This window comes from Schistocerca cancellata, chromosome 1 (assembly GCF_023864275.1).
Source record: "Schistocerca cancellata isolate TAMUIC-IGC-003103 chromosome 1, iqSchCanc2.1, whole genome shotgun sequence".
Taxonomy (NCBI): Eukaryota; Metazoa; Arthropoda; class Insecta; order Orthoptera; family Acrididae; genus Schistocerca; species Schistocerca cancellata.
In genome coordinates, this window is record NC_064626.1 from 869,602,331 (window position 1) to 869,626,521 (window position 24,191).

Sequence of the window (24,191 nt, forward strand, 5' to 3'; positions counted from 1 at the left end):
TGAGGCTAAAATTCTTAAAAGAGAAATTATTCATTAATAAACTGGCTGTAACTATTCATTTGTTTCTTATGACACTCACTTAGCATATTAGGGAAAAAAAGGAACAAGGATCCTGCTTGGTAACAGTGTCTGGGGGCAATGAGGACACAATCGCCCTGAGTTTAATTGATTATTATTTAAATAAATCCAATCAAATCACATTCAGTTGTGCTGCTGGGTTGGCCGTTAGTACCTTCTACCAATGAACAGTCTTACTTCAGTGCTGTGCATATGACGAAACTCGGAGCCGATGATGAAACTGTGTTGCTGGAACTGCTGCTCTTGTTGAAGACGGTAGCATATTGTGGAGCCATGACTTAATTACAGGAACGGGCAATTGTAATTAATACAGCCTCTTCCATCCATCCACTGTATGTCCCCCTGCACTAGACATCTGGCCAGTGCGTATACATGATGCCGCCGAAATGGTACACTCTACTGTGAAAGCGTTAACACCACACTTCCGCACACTAAAAGTGCTGGAACCCATCTCCCACTCTCTCCGTGTGCTGTATGCAACAACTCCCTACCAAAAGATTTTACAACACACAAGCACTGCTATTATCGTTGCTAGTCGATGCAAATAACAATTCCTTTGGCTTTCTCCTGGAGCTTATAAGTTTCACAGTAAAACACAGATAAATACAATGAAACGTCAACAGACTTCTACCTAAGTGTACACATACAGTGAAGCAATGTCCTTACTTATTAAAAGAAAGCATTTAAATTACAAATATTTACATACAATTCAGAAAAAAAGTTATATATCGATAGCAGGCGCCATGCATCCTGCATTTTTGGTGTTACAGTTGGTAGGGAGTTTTGGGGATGTGGAAAGTTGAGGTGGTCAGCTACACAGGGTAAAGCTGCTATGAGGGATGGATGAGGAGGAACACTGTGGGTGCAGTAGGGGTTGGATAGTGGTGCTCCGAGGCAGAAGTAGGATTTTAGCAGGTAAGATAACTTATGGAGGTGCTGCCTGGAATGCTCGTCCATGTCATTCCTTTCACACCAAAAAATCCCTCCCACATGGCCTGTCTGTTTGGGGACAGCGTATCTGCAGTGACAAAAACTCCCTTGATTAGTATGTTGAGGGTCTCAGCAAGGCTTTCACAGACAGGCACTAACCTCCATACCTAGTCCACAAACAGATCTCCCACGCCATTTCCCCTCCCACCCCCACTCCTCCCATCATCTCCTCCCCCATTTTCATTTCCCACCCTGTTTATACACAGTCCTTTGCCAATGCATCTGCCCATCTTTCCCCACTCCTCTCGCGTTTTTGCTCCTTTTTCCCCACCTCCCTGCCTCACAACCTCCTGACGCAGCGCTTGTGGGCAGTCTAGTCCTTGCACCCTCTGCCAGACAGCGTTCGTCTCTCTCCCCACCTGTACACTACTATCCCTTCCCCTTCCCACCCCCTACAGATTGCTGCTTGCATCCCACATGATGTTGCATTGCAGCCCGAGATGCTGGAGTTGGTGGTCGTGTGTGTGTGTGTGTGTGTGGGGGGGGGGGGGGGGGGGGGGCATGTGCACATGTTTTTTACTGACAAAGGCTGTGGCCAAAAGCTATGTGTGAGTGTCTTTTTATTGTGCCTGTCTGCAACTTGACGCTTCTTCTTACAGGTAGCAATCTGTCTTTTCCTTTCTTTCTTTTTTAACTTCCTTTGATCTTGATTCATCAGTAACTCTTTCTTCCCCATCTTTGTTTCTTCCCAGTATTCACAGTTGACATACACATCCTTTTATCTATACTATCACTGTTAATAGCAAAGGCTTTGCACCGATTGTGATGTGAACACTTTGCAGTAAAATACTGAACTTGCTGCCCAAAATTTGCAAGGAATACTACAATTCTTAAAGTCATGTATTGTTCCATGTTTCTAAGAATTAAAATGGACTTGCATAATTTACATTTCCTCGTGTGATTCAGAATAGAAAAGACACTACAATTATTATAGGACGTGAGTTCCAGCTCTTTGCAAACACACTGCTTTTTCAACACCTCTGTGCCATCATCAATGGGTTTTTTGTTTATTGGAAAAACTGTAAAAGGTGAAAATATTTTGTTATACTTGATTTAACAAAGTGAGGCACTACAGTTACTTTCACTTTTTCTTGCGTAGGTTCCAAGTCCGTCCTCCAACATTTTTCCAGAGATGTCGTGACCAGCAGTGGTATATCCACCACCTTACTACTGTGCAGAGTCAGTATCTTGCTCAGATTAATGAACTGAAAGAGGTGAGTGTTTTGTTGTTTGGTACACATTGTGTAATGTATTGACCTCTATTGTAATACAGATATTGATCTTTGAGCTGTCTGTAATTGGTTTTAGTGAATACATTTCTGATCAGTTGAATTATAGAGTTATACTTCATAGTGCGTAGAAACCTCTTTCATTATGATGACTGCAGCAACATATCTCTGTGATACTTTGTAGAGCCATCCCAATCTGTTGGCATTAGTCAGTTGCCAACACAAATTGTGGTGGTGGTGGTGGTGGTGGTGGTGGAATCGAGGTGTGAAAGGGTCCTAGAGCACCGCCATGTTTGTGATGTGCTCCTAAAACCTCTTTTGGAACAGTTGGGGAAAAATGGGATCTTCCAGTGTCTAAGGCTGAAGGTCTAGACCACCTGCAAGATGATGTCGGCAAATAAAGAGCTGCACATGATGAGACATAAAATTAATGTAGCAGTTGCCAGTGACGGGCAATAATGAATGTACCAGAGACCCCATTCATTTCATATAATAATATTCCCCCCCCCCCCCCCCCCACCCCTTCACATCTCTGCTGCCTACTTTAATGATGCCCTTGGTATTCATCATCATCATCATCGTCATCATCTGCACATACTTGTACCCAGCACATATTCAGCAAGCAAAGGTAAAAGTCTGTAGTAGTGGCTTCAGTAACCAATAGAGAATAGGTAGTTGTAAATAGTATGGCTGTTCATCAGTGTTCACTGCTCAGCATGAAATTCTTGACTGGCTTGTTGCATGGTGACCTTTCCATCCCCTGTTACAATCCATAATAGTGGATAGTGGTCTGTTATCAATCTATAGTTCACCACTCTAGATATGGTGATAGTGGTATCTCCAAATAAAGATAATCATGGTATCCCTTCGATATTATGGTATGTGATAGTGCTTGCTCAAACTTGATGTAGGAGTACCCCATGTGTCGCACGCAATTTGGTTGGCATTAAGTGTGCTGGTATCATTTGTCTTCCGTCAGTCTGCCATGCGCTATGGCTCCTGTACTGCTTGACAATGCCCCAGCATATGAGATAGTACTCCATTAACCTTGGTAACAAAAGTCTCTCTCTCTCTCTCTCTCTCTCTCTCTCTCTCTCTCTCTCTCTCTCTCTCTCTCTCTCTCACCCGCGCCCGCTACGCCCCTCTCCACCGTCCCCGCTACGCCACTCTCCCCCACCCCCGCTACGCCCCTCTCCCTCGCCCCCGCTACGCCCCTCTCCCCCGCCCCGCTACGCCCCTCTCCCCCGCCCCCGCTATGCCCCTCTCCCCCGCCCCCGCTACGCCCCTCTCGCCCGCCCCACTACGCCCCTCTCGCCCCGCCCCACTACGCCCCTCTCGCCCCGCCCCCGCTACGCCCCTCTCGCCCCGCCCCCGCTACGCCCCTCTCGCCCCGCCCCCGCTACGCCCCTCTCGCCCCGCCCCCGCTGCGCCCCTCTCGCCCCGCCCCCGCTGCGCCCCTCTCGCCCCGCCCCCGCTGCGCCCCTCTCGCCCCGCCCCCGTTACGCCCCTCTCGCCACGCCCACGCTATGCCCCTCTCCCCCCCCCCCCTCATTGTCGTTGACTAACCTCAAAACAAAGCAATATGGGAAACTTACTTTCTCTAGGACATAACTACTATAATATTAATTGTTATCATCACAGGGTAAAAGCTTTTGGCACCTGGGGGAAACTGTTGTTGTTGTTGTGGTCTTCAGTCCTGAGACTGGTTTGATGCAGCTCTCCATGCTACTCTATCCCGTGCAAGCTTCTTCATCTCCCAGTACCTACCGCAACCTACATCCTTCTGAATCTGCTTAGTGTATTCATCTCTTGGTCTCCCTCTACGATTTTTACCCTCCACGCTGCCCTCCAATACTAAATAGGTGATCCCTTGATGCCTCAGAACATGTCCTACCAACCGATCCCTTCTTCTGGTCAAGGTGTGCCACAAACTTCTCTTCTCCCCAATCCTATTCAATACTTCCTCATTAGTTATGTGATCTACCCATCTAATCTTCAGCATTCTTCTGTAGCACCACATTTCGAAAGCTTCTATTCTCTTCTTGTCCAAACTATTTACCGTCCATGTTTCACTTCCATACATGGCTACACTCCATACAAATACTTTCAGAAATGACTTCCTGATACTTAAATCCATATTCGATGTTAACAAATTTTTCTTCTTCAGAAACGCTTTCCTTGCCATTGCCAGTCTACATTTTATATCCTCTCTACTTCGACCATCATCAGTTATTTTGCTCCCCAAATAGCAAAACTCCTTTACTACTTTAAGTGTCTCATTTCCTAATCTAATTCCCTCAGCATCACCTGACTTAATTCAACTACATTCCATTATCCTCATTTTGCTTTTGTTGATGTTCATCTTATATCCTCCTTTCAAGACACTATCCATTCTGTTCAACTGCGCTTCCAAGTCCTTTGCTGTCTCTGACAGAATTATGATGTCATCGGCGAACCTCAAAGTTTTTATTTCTTCTCCATGGATTTTAATTCCTACTCCAAATTTTTCTTTTGTTTCCTTTACTGCTTGCTCAATATACAGATTGAATAACATCGGGGATAGGTTACAACCCTGTCTCACTCCCTTCCCAACCCCTGCTTCCCTTTCATGCCCCTCGACTCTTATCACTGCCATCTAATTTCTGTACAAATTGTAAATAGCCTTTCGCTCCCTGTATTTTACACCTGCCACCTTCAGAATTTGAAAGAGTATTCCAGTCAACATTGTCAAAAGCTTTCTCTAAGTCTTAATGCTAGAAATGTAGGTTTGCCTTTTCTTAATCTAGCTTCTAAGGTAAATCGTAGGGTCAGTATTGCCTCACGTGTTCAAAGATTTCTATGGAATCCAAACTGATCTTCCCGGAGGGCGGCTTCTACCAGTGTTGCCATTCGTGTGCAATGAATTTGCGTTAGTGTTTAGCATCCGTGACTTATTAAACTGATAGTTTGGTAATTTTCACATCTGTCAACACCTGTTTTCTTTGGGATTGGAATTATTATATTCTTCTTGAAGTCTGAGGGTATTTCGCCTGTCTCATACATCTTCCTCACCAGATGGTAGAGTTTTGTCAGGACCGGCTCTTCCAAGGCCGTCAGTAGTTCTAATGGAATGTTAAGTACATAACCCTTATATAGACCCTCTATATACTCCTTCCACCTTTCTGCTTTCTCTTCTGTGCTTAGAACTGGGTTTCCACCTGGTCCCTTGATATTCATACAAGTGGTTCTCTTTTCTCCAAAGGTCTCTTTAATTTTCCTGTAGGCAGTATCTGTCTTACCCTAGTGATATATGCCTCTACATCCTTACATTTGTTATCTAGCCATCCCTGCTTAGCCATTTTGCACTTCCTGTCAATCCCATCTTTGAGACGTTTATATTCCTTTTTGCCTGCTTCATTTATAGCATTTAGTTTGTATCCTAACAAATTTCCAACACCATTTGCTCCACTCTTTTCCACTCCCAAGTAGTATAGCTGGTAGTCACTAGTTTGTTTCAGCATTTGCTCCAGATTGCAACTCACAAAAGTGCTAAGTACACCGAGAATGTTCTTTTTCCCCTCTTTTGTGGCAGTCTCTTGACTTCCATTTCTGCAGTAGCTTTGGTGTGTTCCATGTTCCAGTTTTGATCCTTTCTCAGTTTTTCTTCTTCCTGTTGTGAGTATTCTCTCTCAGTATGTTCCCTTGCTGCAGAGGCAAGTGAGGAAAGCTTTGCTTCCAGAGTCTTGTATGTGAGAAGTCATGCCATGTATTCCTTGAGAGATTGTAATGTGGTAGTATGCTGTTCCTTTCAGTGTGAGGATGAGGTTGCCTAGCCTAAATCAGCCACTTCTTGTAAGTTAGATATTTTTTGTAGCTTCCCATTGGGGGTACAACACTACTTGTTCAGTCTGTGTTTGCCCCTGAGAGAAATGGGATATGTCTTGTGAAAAGCATTAGAAGTGTCTCCTTTTTTGCCTCTGCTGCTACTGAGGTCTCCATTGTTTCCTTTGCAAGGGTCCTTCAATGGTGCGATCAACAGGAAGCCAATTGAACTATGTTTCTGAGAGGTGTCATATCTCTATCCTTCCTTTCTCAGCCAGACTTGACATTTTCATCTAATATGAAATATGCACCTTTTGAAGTTGGTGACTGTGACAGATTTTGATAAATGTAGACCTGTTGCAGTAATAACTCTCTTCTCAAACCTTTGGGAGAGATAATGCGTTTAAGAATGGTTAAGCATATCTGTAAATACAAAACTGTGTGTCAGTTTATATTCTGGAAGAGCCTCTCGATTGAACATGACACTGACACTGTAGTAAATAGCTAAATGCAGAATTTTAATGGCAGTTGAGAGAAAATAATTGATTAACTTAATATTCAACTGATAGGAAGCAATTGCTCGTATTAGATAGCTCTGTTTGAGTATAAGTTATTTTGAGTAATTTACGTTGTGTGAGTGTGTCAAAAACAAACACCCAGAAAAAGCACTGCAGCTGTATTATACCAGTAGAAAATAGTAAAACACAAAATAAAACTGTTTACAATGTCTCTATTAGCAACTTCATCTCTCTATTTTTCTTTTACGTACTCTTGATTGATATTGAGCATTTTGTGCCTGTGTTATGCAGAAGTTAGCTGCTGAAATGGCACGAAATAATAATGCAACAGTGGCATGGGCAGAAAGTGCAGTGACATCACCATCTGCTTCAACTCCAAGAGTGACTTCTACTAGCAGAAATGTGCCAACATCACCTGTCGCATCACCACCTGCACAGCTAGGAAGAGAATCATCTGCAACCAGGTACATTTCTTTGATAAAAAATAATTCAAGTGCAAAGTGCGGAAGAAATGCTGTTCGCTAAATTTAATCTTGTTGTTGTTGTTGTTGTTGTTGTTGTTGTCTTCAGTCTGAAGAGGGGTTTGATGCAGCTTTGCTTGCTACTCTGTCCTGCATGAAACTCTTTATCTCAAAATAACTACTGCAACTTACATCCTTGTGAATCTGCGTAGTGTCTCTTGGTCTCCCTCTACAATTTTCATCCCTGACACTGCCTTCCAATACTAAATTGGTGATCTCCTGATGTCCCAGAGTGTGCCCTATCAACTGATCCCTTCTTCTACTCAGTTTGTACCACAATTTCTTTTTTCATCGATTTTATCCAGTATGTCCTCATTAGTTTTGTGATTAACCCATCTAATCATAAGCATTCTTTTGTAGCACCATATTTCAGATGCTTCTTTTATCGTCTTGTCTAAACTGTTCATCATCTATGTTTCACTTCCATACATGGCAACACTCCATACAAATTCTTTCAGAAAAGACTTCCTAACACTTAAATCAATATTTGAATGTAATAGATTTCTCTTCCACAGATATACTTTCTTGCTATTGCCAGTCTCCATTTTATATCCTCTCTACTTTGGCCATCATCAGTTATTTCACTGCTTAAATAACAGTTTAAATTATTGACATAAAAACTGAGGTTAATTTGCTGTACAGAGCCAGCATTCACCAGTTGGCGTTCATAGTCGTGTGTGTGAATGCACCTCATCTCAAAAAAATTGTTCTTTTTTGTAAAGTTCTCGCTCTCCACTTGTCAAGCCAAGACCAATTGAGCAAATTGATGTCTCTTTCAATGATCTGCAGGCTCCAACTCTTGTGTAAGTTGAATCTTGTACACATGGATTTTCAGATCTTTTGAAAGGATTTCATGCAGTGAACTTGGTGATAAATTCAATTGTTGAGCTTGTCAGTGAGCCAATTTTCTGGGACTTATGGTCACATTCTCACACACAACATCATTGTTTTCTTGTGTTTGAACAGAAAGTGTTCGTCCTGTCTCCTTAATGTTTGAAACAAAATGTGTGGTCTCGGACTTCCCACATCATTGCTGATGATGGCAGGCATAGCAAATACGTCATAACCTAAATATGAATATCTGTAGAGATGTTTACATGTTGAATAAAGTGCGTACATACCATATTTTGTAACTAATTTACATTTTTTCATGTAGTTCAATAATTGTCACCCTGTATATCTGATAAATGGGTTTCCATAGCAGCACAGCTGACAAACTTGGAAAGGGGAGAATCCTTCTGTCAGAAACAGTTCAGCATGTTCATGATGTCAAAAGAAAACTTAAATCTTAGTGGATCTACAGGACAAATGCTACAAAATTGGTTTTCAAACTGTGCAGAATTTCAAACATGTTAATTGGCTGTCAAAAATACGATATGAGTGAGAGGGATGTGCTCTGCTATAAAGTTGCCAGATTGACATCTTGTGGCCAGGAGCACTCATTTTCCCAGTATAAGACAGTGTTTAGGGATAATCATCATTTTATTTGTGATAGATAACTTGAGGATGAATTGTGTTTCTGAGTACCGCACATCATTCAATTTCACATGAAGAAATTTAATTGCAATAAAATGCATTTACTTTTTTGGGCATATATTTCAAGTATTTTTAAGCATAAGAAATAAGTAGTTTCTTAATTTTAGCACCTAAAAATTCAAGCCTTAGTAACAACTGGCATTTCTTTTCTTTTAAAATTTTGTACAGTTTTTAAGACAATATCCTGAAGCAATCCATCCTGACTCTGATGACTCCAGACATATCGTACACTACTGGCCATCAAAATTGGTACACCATGAAGATGACGTGCTACAGACGTGAAACTTAGCCGACAGGAAGAGGATGCTGTGATATGAAAATGATCAGCTTTCAGAGCATTCACACAAGGTTGGGGCTGGTGGCGACACCTACAACGTGCTGACATGAGGAAAGTTTCCAACAGATTTCTCTCACACAAACAGCAGTTGACCGACATTGCCTGGTGAAACGTTGTTGTGATGCCTCGTGTAAGGAGGAGAAGTGCGTACCATCACGTTTCTGACTTTGATAAAGGTCGGATTGTAGCCTATTGCGATTGTGGTTTATCATATTGTGACACTGCTGCTCGCATTGGTCTCTAAGATCCAATGACTGTTAGCAGAATATGGAATCAGTGAGTTCAGGAGGGTAATATGGAATGCTGTGCTGGATCCCACGGCCTCGTATCACTAGCAGTCGAGATGATGGGCATCTTATCCGCATGGCTGTAACGGATCTGCACAAACAGTTCGACGAAGTTTGCAGCAGCATGGACTATCAGCTCAGAGACCATGGCTGCGGTTACCCTTGACGCTGCATTACAAACGGGAGTGCCTGCGATGGTGTACTCAACAACGAACGTGGGTGCACGAATGGCAATACGTCATTTTTTCGGATGAATCCAGGTTCTGTGTACAGCATCATGATGGTCGCATCCGTGTTTGGCGACATCGCGGTGAATGCACATTGGAAGCATGTATTCATCATCGCCATACTGGCGTATCACCCTGCATGATGGTATGGGTGCCATTGGTTACACGTCTCGGTCACCTCTTGCTCGCATTGATGGCACTTTGAAAGGTGGATGTTACATTTCAGATGTGTTACGACCCTTGGCTCTACCCTTTATTCGATCCCTGCGAAACCCTATTCAGCAGGATAATGCACGACCGCATGTTGCAGGTCCTGTATGAGCCTTTCTGGATACAGAAAATGTTAGCCTGCTGCCGTGGCCAGCACATTCTCCAGCCAATTGAAAACGCCTGGTCAATGGTGGCCGAGCCACTGGCTTGTCACAATACGCCAGTCACTACTCTTGATGAACTGTGATATCATGTTGAAGCTGCATGGGCAGCTGTACCTGTACACGCCATCCAAGCTCTGTTTGACTCAATGCCCAGGCGTATCAAGGCCATTATTACGGCCAGAGGTGGTTGTTCTGGGTACTGATTTCTCAGGATCTATGCACCCAAATTGCATGAAAATGTAATCACATGTCAGTTCTAGTATAATATATTTGTCCCATGAATACCTTTGTTATCATCTGCATTTCTTCTTGGTGTAGCAGTTTTAATGGCCAGTAGTGTATTTATGCTACTACGCTGACTGGCACAAAAAATGCAACATTCAATAAATGATGTGTAATCATTATGTAATTATCTATTTAGTCAAAGTGATGCAATTCAATCAAGTTTTTGAGACAGGGTATGTTATTGGTGTTGCTTTGCGAGCAACCAATGAAGTGTTGTTAGCCTCAGTTGTTGTTTCCCACACAACCTGGAAAACACATCACTGAATGTGAGCGAATAATATTTTCACACTCTTGTAGTGCTTATTAATGCACCTTGAATTCTTCCCCTTTCAATCACATGTGTTAATAGGAACTTTCTGTGATTGCCATAATCAGCTTTCTGGAGTAAACAGGCCGTTAAGCCCTGAACAAGCTATGAATGCTGTTGCTTTGGAGAAAGATGGCTGCAGCAAGCATTAAGTCGCAGAAGTGTTGAGTACTAGACTTTTCATGATTTCCAGAATCGTACAAAGGCTTTGCAAGGAGACCAGGAAGGGGCCCAAGAAGAGCAACATCAGAGATAGATAACCGCTTCTTACAACTTCAAGTTCTGCACGCCTGTTACACCACTGCTATTGAAGCATGAAATTGACTCTACTGTGTTTGAGGGGTGAGAGAAACTGTCATAGAAGACTGGAAGAAGCCAATCTTCAAACCAGAAGACCTGCTAAAGGTCCAAACTCACCAGAGAGTGTTGCACAGCTTAACTACATTTCACATTTTGGCTGAACAGTACAACAATGTGATAAAGTGTTGTTCACTGATAAGTCATTATTTGGCCTCCAATCACCTGACAGAACAGAGATGGTCTTGAGAAGACCAGGGGAAACGTTATCCCCATGCACATTCTCATCCAGGACGCATTTTCGGGGTGGGTCTGTGATGATGTGGGTAGGAATCGATACAGCTGCAAGGACGAATTTGGTCTTCTTGGAGCATGGAAGCCTTGCCACACGTGGAGGAAATCATTCTGGAGCATGTTGTGCCTTTCTCTCAATTTATTGCTGATTATTTTATACTAATTCACGACAATAGAAGCCCCACAAGTTGCAAGAATTGTACAGAAATTATTGGATGAAACAGTAATTCGTGTTATGGGCTGACATGCTCGAAGCCCTGATTTGAATCCTATTGAGCGCATTTGGGATGAGCAGGGGAGCAGAGCCCGTTAGCACTATCCATAAACCCTACAGGACCTACAGAACACCCTCCTGGAAGAATGGGATCTGATTCATCAACAGGACATTACTGTATTAATCAAGAGCTTGCCTGAAAGGTTGGATGCCATTATTGGTGCAAGAAGTGGCAATACAAGCCTTTGAAGATGTGAACAGAGATCTCCAAGATCGTCTCCGAGGTTTGTGAAGTAAAGTGTGAAGCGTATAACATCAAAACAGATGTGCATTATCTTTATGAGCTTACTCAAAATATCCTTGAAGCATTTATCTCTGGCTTAATTTGTTAAATTTGTTTATAATTATCTTTCTTTTTTCATTGTTGGGTCCTAAGGCTGGACTGTACCATCATATTCCATCACGAGATAGTGGATTAGTGGCAAAAGGGTCATAAATTTAAAAAAAATTTCAGTTGTGTGAAATTGAAGTGTTGCATTTTTAGTGCTGATCAGTGTATAAGATGATCCTGAATGTAAGATGACATTTTTTAAAGCCTTTCTACAAATTTTTATTTTTACCCTATTCTTATTAATTAGAATTACAAACTGTTTTATTAATATAAAGTTTCTGCCTAAAAGTCAACATTCTATCTATTTAAACTTAAGCTATTGAGTGTTCACATCTCGTTTGTACAGGGAGGAACAAAACAAACAGAAAGTAATAGTTTACATTCATTTTTATCTTGAACCTTTCTTTATTCACTATGTAAACCAGTAGTCTGTGGTGCCACTAACTTTTAATCATCTTCAACACTGGTATCATCATCTTCATTTTTAAGCCTACTGCCATTTCTTTCACTCTACACTTCTCTCATATTTTGTCGTGTTATTAGTAGGGACAGGAAAATTTCACAAAAATGATAACGCAAAAAATAACATGAAAGTAGTGATTTTTAACAAAATAGTATGAATTTGGCAATTTTTATGAAATTCAGAGAAATTTGTTATTCTCACATTTAAAAAATGAGGATGGCAGTAAGCGATTTTCATAACTGAATGTTGAAATTGCATTTTGACATCTTATTTCCTCAAGCTGGAGGTTCATGTATAATCTTAAAATGAACGGTCATTTCTCACATAACTATGATGTGATGTCAAAACTAATACCAAAAGTGGCAAAATACATAGCACTGGAAATGGCATTGGAAAAGATTGTACTGAAACAGGAAACAAGCTCCAGAATTAGAGAAAACACCGAGACTGTAAAAAAAGCAGCGAGTGTGGCAAAAAATAGCAGCATATTTCCCAAAAAAATGGCAAAAAGTAACACAGTTTGGCAAAAAATAATGAGCAAAAAATCAAATATGGTTTGTCAAACAATAACTTCGGCTTTGGCAAAAAGCACCGAATTTGGTAAAAAAATAAAACTCAAATTTGGCAAAAATAAAACCAAAAAAAGAAAAGTATGAAATTAAACTGGCAAAAAACAGCAAAATTGGCATAAAAATTTGAAATTTACAAAAGACGAAAAAATCCACCGAATTTGGCAAAAGTAATGACTCCAGATTCGGCAATAAAAGTCAGTCATGAATTTGGCATCACAAGGTAACTCCGGATCTGACTAACGGCAACACCGAAATTAGATGTAAAATAAAAAAAATGTTTTCTGTCCATAACTATGAGCCATTCATGGCATTGTATGTAAAGATATCATTATAGATTCACTTGAGATTCTGGTCTAGGCAGTAATAATGCACTGGCACAAAATGCTGCGTACTTAAGCATGAATTCCAGAGTAATTATGTAGATATAAATGTAGAGGGTTTTGTTAACTTCCTCCTTCAGTGAGGCTCTGATCATCTTGAAAAAACCATTCACTGTAAAGCTGTAATAGCAGAGCCTTGAAAGATCTGTTCACCGCAACAGCCATTAATTTAACAGGTCTTTCTTGTTCTTTGATCCTTAACTTCCTGGGTGAGTTGTCCCCTGAAAGAATCCAGCAACATTATTTTCCCTGTGTTAAACAAAGTCTGCTCCAAACTACATTCATCCAATCTATCATCAGGGCATTTATCATCTATCCCTTTTAATGACATCTACAGGATTCACACAGGCAGTACCTTTGACATGATTCTCCTGTGAACAACCGTATATGGACCAGCATTTTTGCTTCTGCTACTACACCCGGTATCAGTGTTATTCTGTTCTTTTCATTACTGGAACTTCTTACAGGAACACTTTTAATGCACTTAATGTTCACAGTAAGACTTCATAACCTACCAAAATAAACAGCTGTCCAATTGATGTTGCCCTTATGGATTAGCAATTAGCCATGCCTTTCTTTTATATAAAATTTTGTGACACTGGTACAAAGTATTATATTGTCAAATGCTGAGGGAAGTGTCGAGCTAGCATTGTTTTGTGTTGTAAAGTAAGCCCTGTCCTCTTTGTCATCCTGATGCATCAGCTAATACTTGCTTTGAATTCTGCAATGTGTGCAGTTGGAAAATTGCTGAATCTTTCCAGTTTTTCTTGGAACATTCCCTGCTTCTGCCCTCTGAAAGTTTGGCATATTGAACTGGAATTCTTTAATTTATTGTTCATTTGTGCCACCAATGAATCTTTGCTTCTGCTGAACAGTTGTTTGTGGCTTCCACTTAAACTTATTGTTTTATTTTCTGCTTGAATCAGTTGTGAAATGCAAACTGATGTATCCATATTCTCAACAGTTCCAGCTGTGATTTGCATCCATTTTAGATTGCTGCAGTTCTTAACAGTGCTGACAATATAAGCAGAATGAATGGCAATGCATTGTCCTCTCACCTCCCTGCAGCTGAATCGACAGAAATTGCACCACTGGAGGTTTTATTGATTTATTTATTTTTCACAATTACAGCCTAGTATCTGAGAAGCAAAAATAGGCCATTTCACATTTTTGTGGCTAACTATAAATGTATGTATTAATTATTTATTCCTGGAATTTATTTAAAAAATGCTAATGCCAAAACTATTTTCTACCACTGCAATTACTTTCTACCACTACTAAACTGTAATGAAGTCCCTTAACCAATTACCCAACTACTAATAATACTATTAGTACTGCCGATTCTGTTTTGTTTTGCTCAATTACTAGGGTGCATCTAAAGTGTAGATGTTTCTGCTACTGGATCCACTCTCATACTATCCTGACCAACAGTCATTGTCTGCTGGAACCACTTCAGGGTAGCAGTGCACATTATCTTGCAAACCTTCAAAAGCAACAGTGCCGAAGCACCATTGTTGAAACTTATATTTCCTTTGTTGTGCTACAATTCAAACGTTCTTTGTGAACATATTTTTGTTGACATTTTAACATCTCCTGTAGAAATGTGTACTACTATCTAGTACTTTTATATGTGAAAAGTCAATTCTTTTGTGACTACAATTGGATTCAAATGTGCTGCAATTTGAGCATAATAGATGTCCATAAAAAGCAAGTACGCAGGATACATTCCCATTGTTGGCAGTGCGGAGAAATTTGCTGCCTGCTTGCTGCTACTTTCCCTACATTCGTCTAAAGCATGCGTTGCCTAGGACAACGCTTCCACGCATAGAGGCAGAGCAGAAAGGAAGCGTGGGGGGTTGAGGACTGCGCATGCGCGGCAGCAGAGAGCAGGAAAACAAAGTCCACATTGCCGAACTGCATTGCTGCGGATAACAGACAGGCTCATTTGCATACTGTACACGCTATTATATGTTCAAATCTATGAGGGGAATAATAAACGTTAAAACAAATTTTGATCTATTGTCGTGAGAGAAATACTACTTCATGTCCACTGCTCCACAGATTTACTATGTGTGACGTCAGGAGGTGAGAAGAGATGACACAGTTTTGTGAATACATGAAGTACAATTTTTCTCAAAACAACATTGAAACTGCTTGCAGTAATAACCATTTATTGCGATTTGAACTGCATAATAAGTAAAAATATAATACACAACTCTCTCTCTCTCTCTCTCTCTCTCTCTCTCTCTCTGTGTGTGTGTGTGTGTGTGTGTGTGTGTGTTTGTGTGTGTGTGTGTGTGTGTGTGTGTGTGTGTGTTTTAGGATAGTTAAGGGTAATCACTGCATGTAAAAAAGAATTAGTGGTAGAAAAGACTAATGTAAAAGACTATCGTAAAAATGGTCCATAAGTTGTCATATTTTTCTTTGTTAGTGGGCATTATGAGTGTAAACTAATACGTTCAGTATTACAGTGAGAGACCACATTTATAATCTATTGAACAAGCAAACAATTAACCATAATCTGCGAATAACTCCAGGGAATTTGAAAACCACCGATATCTCGATAAGTAGCAGTTGCTGTCATTTTGGGGCTTTATCCAGTGTGTGCCTTGAAAATGCAGAGGTTTACAACATGGTGGGAGAAGCTTAACTTCTCCTTGGGTAATATGTAGAACATTATAGTCTGCATAATTGAAAGGATATGAAGTCCTAATCGAAAAGTCTTGGAAGTTCTCATTATTATGTATGCAACTGATATGTTGACAAACACATTTTTTTAAACCACGAGTCTTTAAAACAAAGTAATAATATTTCTTAGTTTTAAAGTCTACATCGTAATAACATCATCACTTCTATTCGAGTCTGTTTCTGAACAATCTGATTTTAAATTTACAATGATAGGTTCCATGCTTATATCCATCACCTGTCAAATTCATCTTTCTGAAGCTTTTCAGCATGCCACACAGTCTGTGCCCACGCTACAGGTGAGATGATGTCTGTTGCCTCATTGTTTATTGCCTCATGCACAAGCAATTTACTGTACGTTATCTTGAAGGTTTTTTTTTTCTCGCACATAGCCTCAAAACCCTGTGCCCAAATTAATTCCATGGTATTACAGTGACAGTGACACATGGGTAAACGCTAAACTGTGTGATCCCATTCACGTGCAAGGAAGTCAAGTTTGTACATTCTGTCATGTGACTTTGCGATGTACGTTTTACATTTCTTGCTTTTATGTTTTCGTTTTCTTTAGAGACAAAGAGAAAAGGTGAAGCAGTAGACCAGCAAAGAGCCTGCACCTACTATCATGTATTTTTGATATTCAAATCATAAAAAAACATGAGATGTTTTTCCTGTTCCTCTGTAAGAGGAAGGACTCGATGAACAAAGGTAGACACAAATTATTTTAAAGAGTAATCAGTGGTAGCTATTTTGGGTTGAGAGAATAAGTAAAAAAGTCTGTATTTTTGATGTGTGTAGAAGAAATAGTACATTCATATTTTGTTAGTGAAAAAGTGAGTTGTTATTCCAAGTAGTACTGTAATACAGAATAATTCAAGAAACCCACCTGTGTACTTTGGAGCTAATACGAAGATTTGATTACAAAAGGAATGATGGACATGGTCAAGATTTTGTAGGTGGATATGGCAATCGGACTTAGTATTATTAATCGGTAAGCATAAATCCTCAGCAAGAGAAAGACTATTTCGTCCATGCAGAACTAATATGAACTCATTTACAGGCATAGTCCAGCTTATTGTGCTTGCCCGAACACCAAAAAATTAATCTCATTTTTCCATTTATTTAAACATATTTTTTTATTGTTTTATAACTTGTACAGTATAAATTAACGAGCTGCGGGAGATCGGTATGAGTCTGGTTTATATGGTGCTTAATATTTTTATTTTTAAGCTGGGGAGAAATATCTGCTTTTCTGGTGTTGGTACTTGATTTTTTTTTCTTCTGGATTATAACTGGCTCTTCGACTTCAAAGCAAGGTATGACAAGAATTGTGAATCATGTCACGTAACTGACAGCGGTCATTGCCAAATGGTAATCACTGCTGATTTTCTTGCATGTAAATACAAGTTTATTCTGAGAAATAGAATCAGAAGAAGTGTCAGCATGCAGAATAATTATCCGAGAACCTATCCCTATGAGAACTTTAAAACTGCCAGTACCATCACTCATTTTCCAGCAGATCCTCTTGGAGTGACTCTAATTGAGCCATGTTTCATCAAGGTAATACACTGTTTAACTACCTCCTTCTCTTGTATCGTGAATCTTTATATGGGATATAGTTCATGCTACACCTAGTTCACTTCTTTGAACTAAAAACTCTCTTCTTAACGTATCTGGAACCAACGTCTTTTAAAATTCTTTACCTTGGCGAAGTGCTTACCATAGAAGCCTGCATAACTGTAACACATTTTTGTTATGTCGGGTATTCATTATTCACGTGAAGCACCTTAAAACATTGTTGTTAAAACTATCCATTTGTGTTACAGGTTCCTTGCGATTTCTATGCTTTCTAGGTGACACGAAACCAACTGTTTTTACCGTTCCTACAGCTCTGAAACTTTCCTTTATAATTCTCATTAGAGTTCTCTTAGCTGACACCACATGGATCTTGAGTCCGTTCTTGTGTTTCCTAATGTCAACAGTAGGAAACCTACTTTTAAATTCACGTTTGAAAGAGTTATAAATGTGGTAAATAATCCGCCTTGTCTGCTTGTGAAGCACTGCATTTTTACTGTAGTCACCTGACTTTTTTATTAATCGCACTTAAACATTTACAAGATACACATTCACAGCTATACTAGTGCAAGAAAAAAAAATGAAAAAAAATTGATAGTTGAATGAATAATTCGGTTGTCACGAAGTGTGGCAACAGTGCAGCGTGTGGGAGCAAGATTCTCGCTCTCTAGCTGTAACTATCTGCTAGCCGCTCAGAAAGAGAAGGAATGTTATTAGTCACCAGTAGCTAGTGGAGGGGGATGTGCAGAATGACTGAAAATTGGGCTGCCTTCTTACATGAAGTGAACAATAAGTGCCCGGCCAAGCTGCTCCCACTGCTCCCTCTCTCACCTGCAAGTGACCACAGTTGCCAAGATTTCATCTGCAAATGTAAGACACCCCTGAATGCAACATAAAAATGTCGAACTCGGCAACAATAATTTAATTTGTGAATGTAAGACAATCTGTAGCTTTTGAATGATGAATTCAGGACAAAGGTCATCTGGTAGTTGAGTAAATATGATACGTTATACTTTCCAAGTTTACAAAACATCAGTTTGTTCAAGTTATCAGTAGAGTAAGCATCACACTTAATGAATTCGTAATCATATCACACTGCATTGCAGCCCTGCTTCTAGATAATGATTTCATATGTTATGCTCAGCAATCCACTATTTGCCCTAAGGGCAAATCTGTTATCACCCTGTATGTGGAACCACACACTAGATTTACTGAAAATTAACTACCTTTCCAAAGAAGCTGGTGTGATAGGGGACATAAGTTGGAAGTGAAATCTCAGATACTTTAACAGACATGCTCTTTGAATGTGTGGTGGGAAACTGTCAGTGCGAATGGCAAGAGAGAAGTTGCAGTGGCTAGAACTGTATGATAGCCCAGCTGACAGTTTTGCAAGCCACAAACTTCAAACTTGTGAATTAAATCAAAGGAAATGATCTTAGACTCTTTTCATTCAGTATGATAGGACAGTTTGGAGGGAGGCAGTTCTGGTACCTTTCTACAAAGCAGGAAAGGACAGAATGTGTTCCAGTACTTACACTAGTATCACTTTGATTAACTGTTTAGGATAGATGTTGGAACCTATTGTCAACCCTACCGGGTGTGGCTACACAATGGGTTTTTTAGTGAAATTCTGTTTGATAGTTTTGAACAGAGTAGCAGAGTGCATAAAGTGCCCACTTCCAAGACACAGTAAGGTGTGCTGACCTCATGTTGAATCCACCTGGTGCTTAACAGTGAGGACCAGATGTGTGGGCTGTCCTGGATGTTGTTTTTAGGCTGTCTTCCACATCAGACTATGTAAATACTGGGCTGATACAAATGTCCCACTTCAGATACGCACTATGCAAACATTTGAAAACATTCTCACACTTGAACATGAGAACACTAGACACCAGTCGTGGGGTGCATAGATTCTGTCCTGGTGGTGTCAGGAAAGGCATCTGGCCACCCATTGCCACTTCTGAAATAACATGCCAATGCCATGGAGACTTCGGAAAAGCTTAGGAAGAAGTAGTAGTTTTGAGTAGGAGAAAGAAGTCCCTCAAGGAAGTGTTGTGTTACCCTGTGTGCCTTAGTCATGAGTCCTCTGTAAGGAGTCTTGTAGAGTGCTGCTTCAGTCTGTCAATTGCATCACAATGTTTGACAAATTAAAAGGAGAAAGAGGTTTTAATTTCTCTGTGGGTGCATAGGTTCATCATTGTTCTGAAGTCACTGGGCTGACCACACCATTGATTTCCCTGCTATGAAACAGATTTTTGCAAACTTGTCCATTAGCAACAAGGACAGTAGAGATATGTATGACACACAAGCTAAAGAGACTTCGTGTGGGGAAAATAACAACCAAAACCCAGGGTTGGATCTAACTACCACCCTCGTTACTGAAAAGAGCAAATTTAATTGTACATCATAACAGTATATTGGTAATCACGGATTGGTCTAAGACAAGTGGGTGTACTTGGCTACTTTGGGGATTTTCTTGATCATCTCCTCAAGATTGGTCTCCCAAAGGAACTTACTGTGTTTAATGAAGAATTAAATGTGTTCTTGAGGGGACTGGAGTAGATGACTTGTAGCCAAGTTCAGTAATTTTTCATATGCTCTGATGCCAAAAGTACCAGATGCCTACAAAGCTCAGGAAGGATGTTTCATTCTGTTGGATAGTGCTATGTCTCATAGGAATTAGGGAAATGAATAAGCATATGTAAGCATACGTGGCAGGCAAGTAAGCATGTAGTGATAAACTGGCAGTTCATTGTGCTGCAGCCATATATGCTATCACCTCAGAGGCATTGTTTTGATTAGAACAAAGTACACACAAACACTTGGTTACTTCTGCCTGTAAATAGTATATACAAGGTGGATTCTAATGGCAGTATATCTCTCTTTCTCTCTCTCTCTCTCTCTCTCTCTCTCTCTCTCTCTCTCACACACACACACACACACACACACACACACACTTACTTTTTAAAATATGTGGTTTTGATATTTGTTTTAGCTTTCGGGAAAACAGATAGTTACTATAGCAAAAAGATATATTGTGAATCAGATAGTGTGTTCTACCCTTGCCATTATTTCTAGTACCAGTACCTCATCTGCAAGAGGGATGGCTGTGAAAAATTCACCAGCAAAATCTGCCTCGCTTCCAAAGCCTCGGGAGCCTCCAGTGCCAATGTCTCAGTCAGCTCCAGAATTAGCTTCTGTCAATACTTCCAGCTGCAGTTCCAGTGATAGTGAGGTAGGTATGGCATATGAATACATTTTTAATTGCCATCATTTAGAGGTTAAGTACTTTCATCAGGTTTTTCTAACTTGTGCTAGTAGTTTCATTTTTATGCTCTTGTCACTCAAATCTATAATACATTAGATTCCAATTTTTGTCATCCCTACCAGATTAGATTGACCCTGCTCCTTACCCTGTGCTGCTCCCTCTGTTGTTGGACTAATTAGTGCTGACCAGCCATGCTTTACCTTATGAGACTTCTGATTTGCCAGTTATCAAACAATATAGCTTATTATAGCCCTCTTTGGATCAGTCACATTAATTATGCAAAATGATAGTGCGTCCTTCTCTGTTACTGGTAAATGGTAATTAATGACAATTGTATTGTTTTTTTTTTCTCGTAATTGTGTTTGAACTGCTTAATTATATATTATAATTGTATATTATTATATAGTTAAAATATCTTCACTGCCAATATATTTAAGGCTGCCAATAGGGTGCTGTGAAGAGAGCCTAATTCTCCCTGATTTTCTCACAATTTGTTGCAAAGAACTTTAAAATCACTGCAGCAAATTAATTAAAAATAACATTGGATGCTTCACTCAGTGTGTAATAGCCAGTGATTTTGAAAAGCTATCATATTTCTTGTCTGATGTTAAGAATTGCATTCACTGCTATTCATATTCAGGAATGACGTTATTACGATAATGCTTTTTCCAAAATAATCCTACAACATGTATGAATGCATGGTTTTGCGGCAATATGAATTACTACTAAGTGACATCTCAATTTAACATTTCATCAGCAACTGTCAGAGTTGCTGGTAAGTACAAATCCAAAGATGCCAACTTACCAGCTGTAACCATAAATTATATGCCTCTGATACTGTAGTTCATGCCCAAATTTCATTGAATTGTTGTACTCTGTTTCACTGAAAGTTGTAGTGTGGCATATTCACTTTTTATAGCTACCTAAGTATAGGCAAGGAAACTGTTACTTTCCATATTTGAGGTATATTGCAAAAAATTAAAATTTATTCATTAAATGTCAACATTCTTTTATCTGCTTGAAAAGTGTATTTAGTGCACAATTCAGGTTGCAGTTATATTGGGGCATTTATGTATGCACAACGCGCGTAATATAAGAACAGTGTAACATATGAACAGTGTAAGTACAGGTGACAGTTCAAGTAAATGAATGTTGCTTATTGCATTAGTTATGTAGCTGTTACTGGTACTGTAGACTGTGGTTTAAGCATGTGGGTTTATTAATTGACAAAATTACTTACTTCACCATTATGATGTTAGATGACAGTGTCTGGAAGGTGGTTATATTAAGTGGTCTGTTTTCAATTTCGGTATATATCATAGCAGACTTCTAAGCACATGAGCAGCATTTGGAACATATGCTCTATCTCTTTATTTGACTTGGTCATATTTGGAGTTAAGCAGTGAATAATAATATAAATGTGCCAAGTCAGATGAATGAAGACTACTGAAAACTGTCTGAATTCTGAAGATGGCTTGTCAGTAAGCCAAAAATAGTAATCAATAAAATTATGTTTGCAATATTGATGTAAGTGTTTTTCTGAACCTTTAGATTTAACCTGTGCTGTAAATATCATAGTAATTGCCTGTTTTTGCTCTTTTCACTCTTCTGAGTTTTTTTTACCTTTAGTTATTTATGTGAACTGTTCAGTCACCTGTACTTAAAGCTGTTAATATTATTGTATACTGTTTTAGTCATCCCTGAGCGTTTTTCTCATACCTATTTTCTTCATTATTTATCTTCTTTTGATACCTTGTGAAATTATTTCCAGATTTCTGTGATCATTCTTTCAATTAGTACTTCTCAAGCTCATTTGCCATCAACCAGACAGATTGTGTCTTGGACATTCATGTTGCTGATGCTCTGTGTGCCCCTTATCAGTATTCACCAGTATGCTGTAAAAAATTTGTGCTATTTGCTGTGCTACCATAAGACTTAAGATTTCATTTACATATACACCTCTTGAGATACATACCAAAGAAAGAAGTTGGGCAGTATAAATTTTATTTAATTTCTGTACTTTTATCTTTGGAAAACTCAGAATTATAGGTAATATCCAACAAAATATTACTTGAATGTTGTCCAATCATGCAGGAAGCTTGCCAATTCCATCATCCAAAGAATTTGTGTTACACATCATGTATCTCTCTCACATTTCTGTTGTTGTTGTTGTTGTGGTCTTCAGTCCTGAGACTGGTTTGATGCAGCTCTCCATGCTACTCTATCCTGTGCAAGCTTCTTCATCTCCCAGTATCTACTGCAACCTACATCCTTCTGAATCTGCTTAGTGTATTCATCTCTTGGTCTCCCTCTACGATTTTTACCCTCCACACTGCCCTCCAATGCTAAATTTGTGATCCCTTGACGCCTCAAAACATGTCCTACCAACCGATCCCTTCTTCTAGTCAAGTTGTGCCACAAACTTCTCTTCTCCCCAATCCTATTCAATACCTCCTCATTAGTTACATGATCTACCCACTTTATCTTCAGCATTCTTCTTGCACCACATTTCGAAAGCTTCTATTCTCTTCTTGTCCAAACTAGTTATCGTCCATGTTTCACTTCCATACATGGCTACACTCCATACAAATACTTTCAGAAATGACTTCCTGACACTTAAATCTATACTCGATGTTAACAAATTCCTCTTCTTGAGAAACGCTTTCCTTGCCATTGCCAGTCTACATTTTATATCCTCTCTACTTCGACCATCATTGGTTATTTTACTCCCTAAATAGCAAAACTCCTTTACTACTTTAAGTGTCCCATTTCCTAATCTAATTCCCTCAGCATCACCCGACTTAATTTGACTACATTCCATTATCCTCGTTTTGCTTTTGTTGATGTTCATCTTATATCCTCCTTTCAAGACACTGTCCATTCCGTTCAACTGCTCTTCCAAGTCCTTTGCTGTCTCTGACAGAATTACAATGTCATTGGCGAACCTCAAAGTTTTTACTTCTTCTCCATGAATTTTAATACCTACTCCGAATTTTTCTTTTGTTTCCTTTACTGCTTGCTCAATATACAGATTGAATAACATCGGGGAGAGGCTACAACCCTGTCTTACTCCTTTCCCAACCACTGCTTCCCTTTCATGCCCCTCGACTCTTATAACTGCCATCTGGTTTCTGTACAAACTGTAAATAGCCTTTCGCTCCCTGTATTTTACCCCTGCCACCTTCAGAATTTGAAAGAGAGTATTCCAGTTAACATTGTCAAAAGCTTTCTCTAAGTCTACAAATGCTAGAAACGTAGGTTTACCTTTCCTTAATCTTTCTTCTAAGATAAGTCGTAAGGTCAGTATTGCCTCACGTGTTCAAACATTTCTACGGAATCCAAACTGATCTTCCCCGAGGTCAGCTTCTGTATTTAGCATAATTTGATGATACAGAATTTGTGTTCTTCGCTTAATGATGCCAAAGCATCATGAGAGTAAATATAACCGAGTGAAGCCTTGCTTCAGTATGTAATTAATTTGGCTTCCAGACAGCAGAAGATGTGACACACAAGTGAGAATGGGTGATGACTGCTTGGTGCATGGAGTGTTACATTGTCATAGATA

The 24,191-nt window shown here is 39.7% G+C and overlaps 1 protein-coding gene across 2 annotated transcripts in view; it reads left to right on the forward strand.

Moving 5' to 3' along the window:
* The window catches only part of LOC126189875 (E3 ubiquitin-protein ligase TRIM37-like), a 293,715-nt gene that overhangs the window by 80,898 nt on the left and 188,626 nt on the right, over nucleotides 1-24,191 (forward strand). For both annotated transcript variants that reach the window (XM_049930977.1, XM_049930976.1), the window contains exons 7-9: nucleotides 2,168-2,282; nucleotides 6,908-7,080; nucleotides 20,437-20,593. In XM_049930977.1, the coding sequence (XP_049786934.1) occupies nucleotides 2,168-2,282; nucleotides 6,908-7,080; nucleotides 20,437-20,593 (445 nt within the window). The remainder of the gene's footprint in view (nucleotides 1-2,167; nucleotides 2,283-6,907; nucleotides 7,081-20,436; nucleotides 20,594-24,191) is intronic.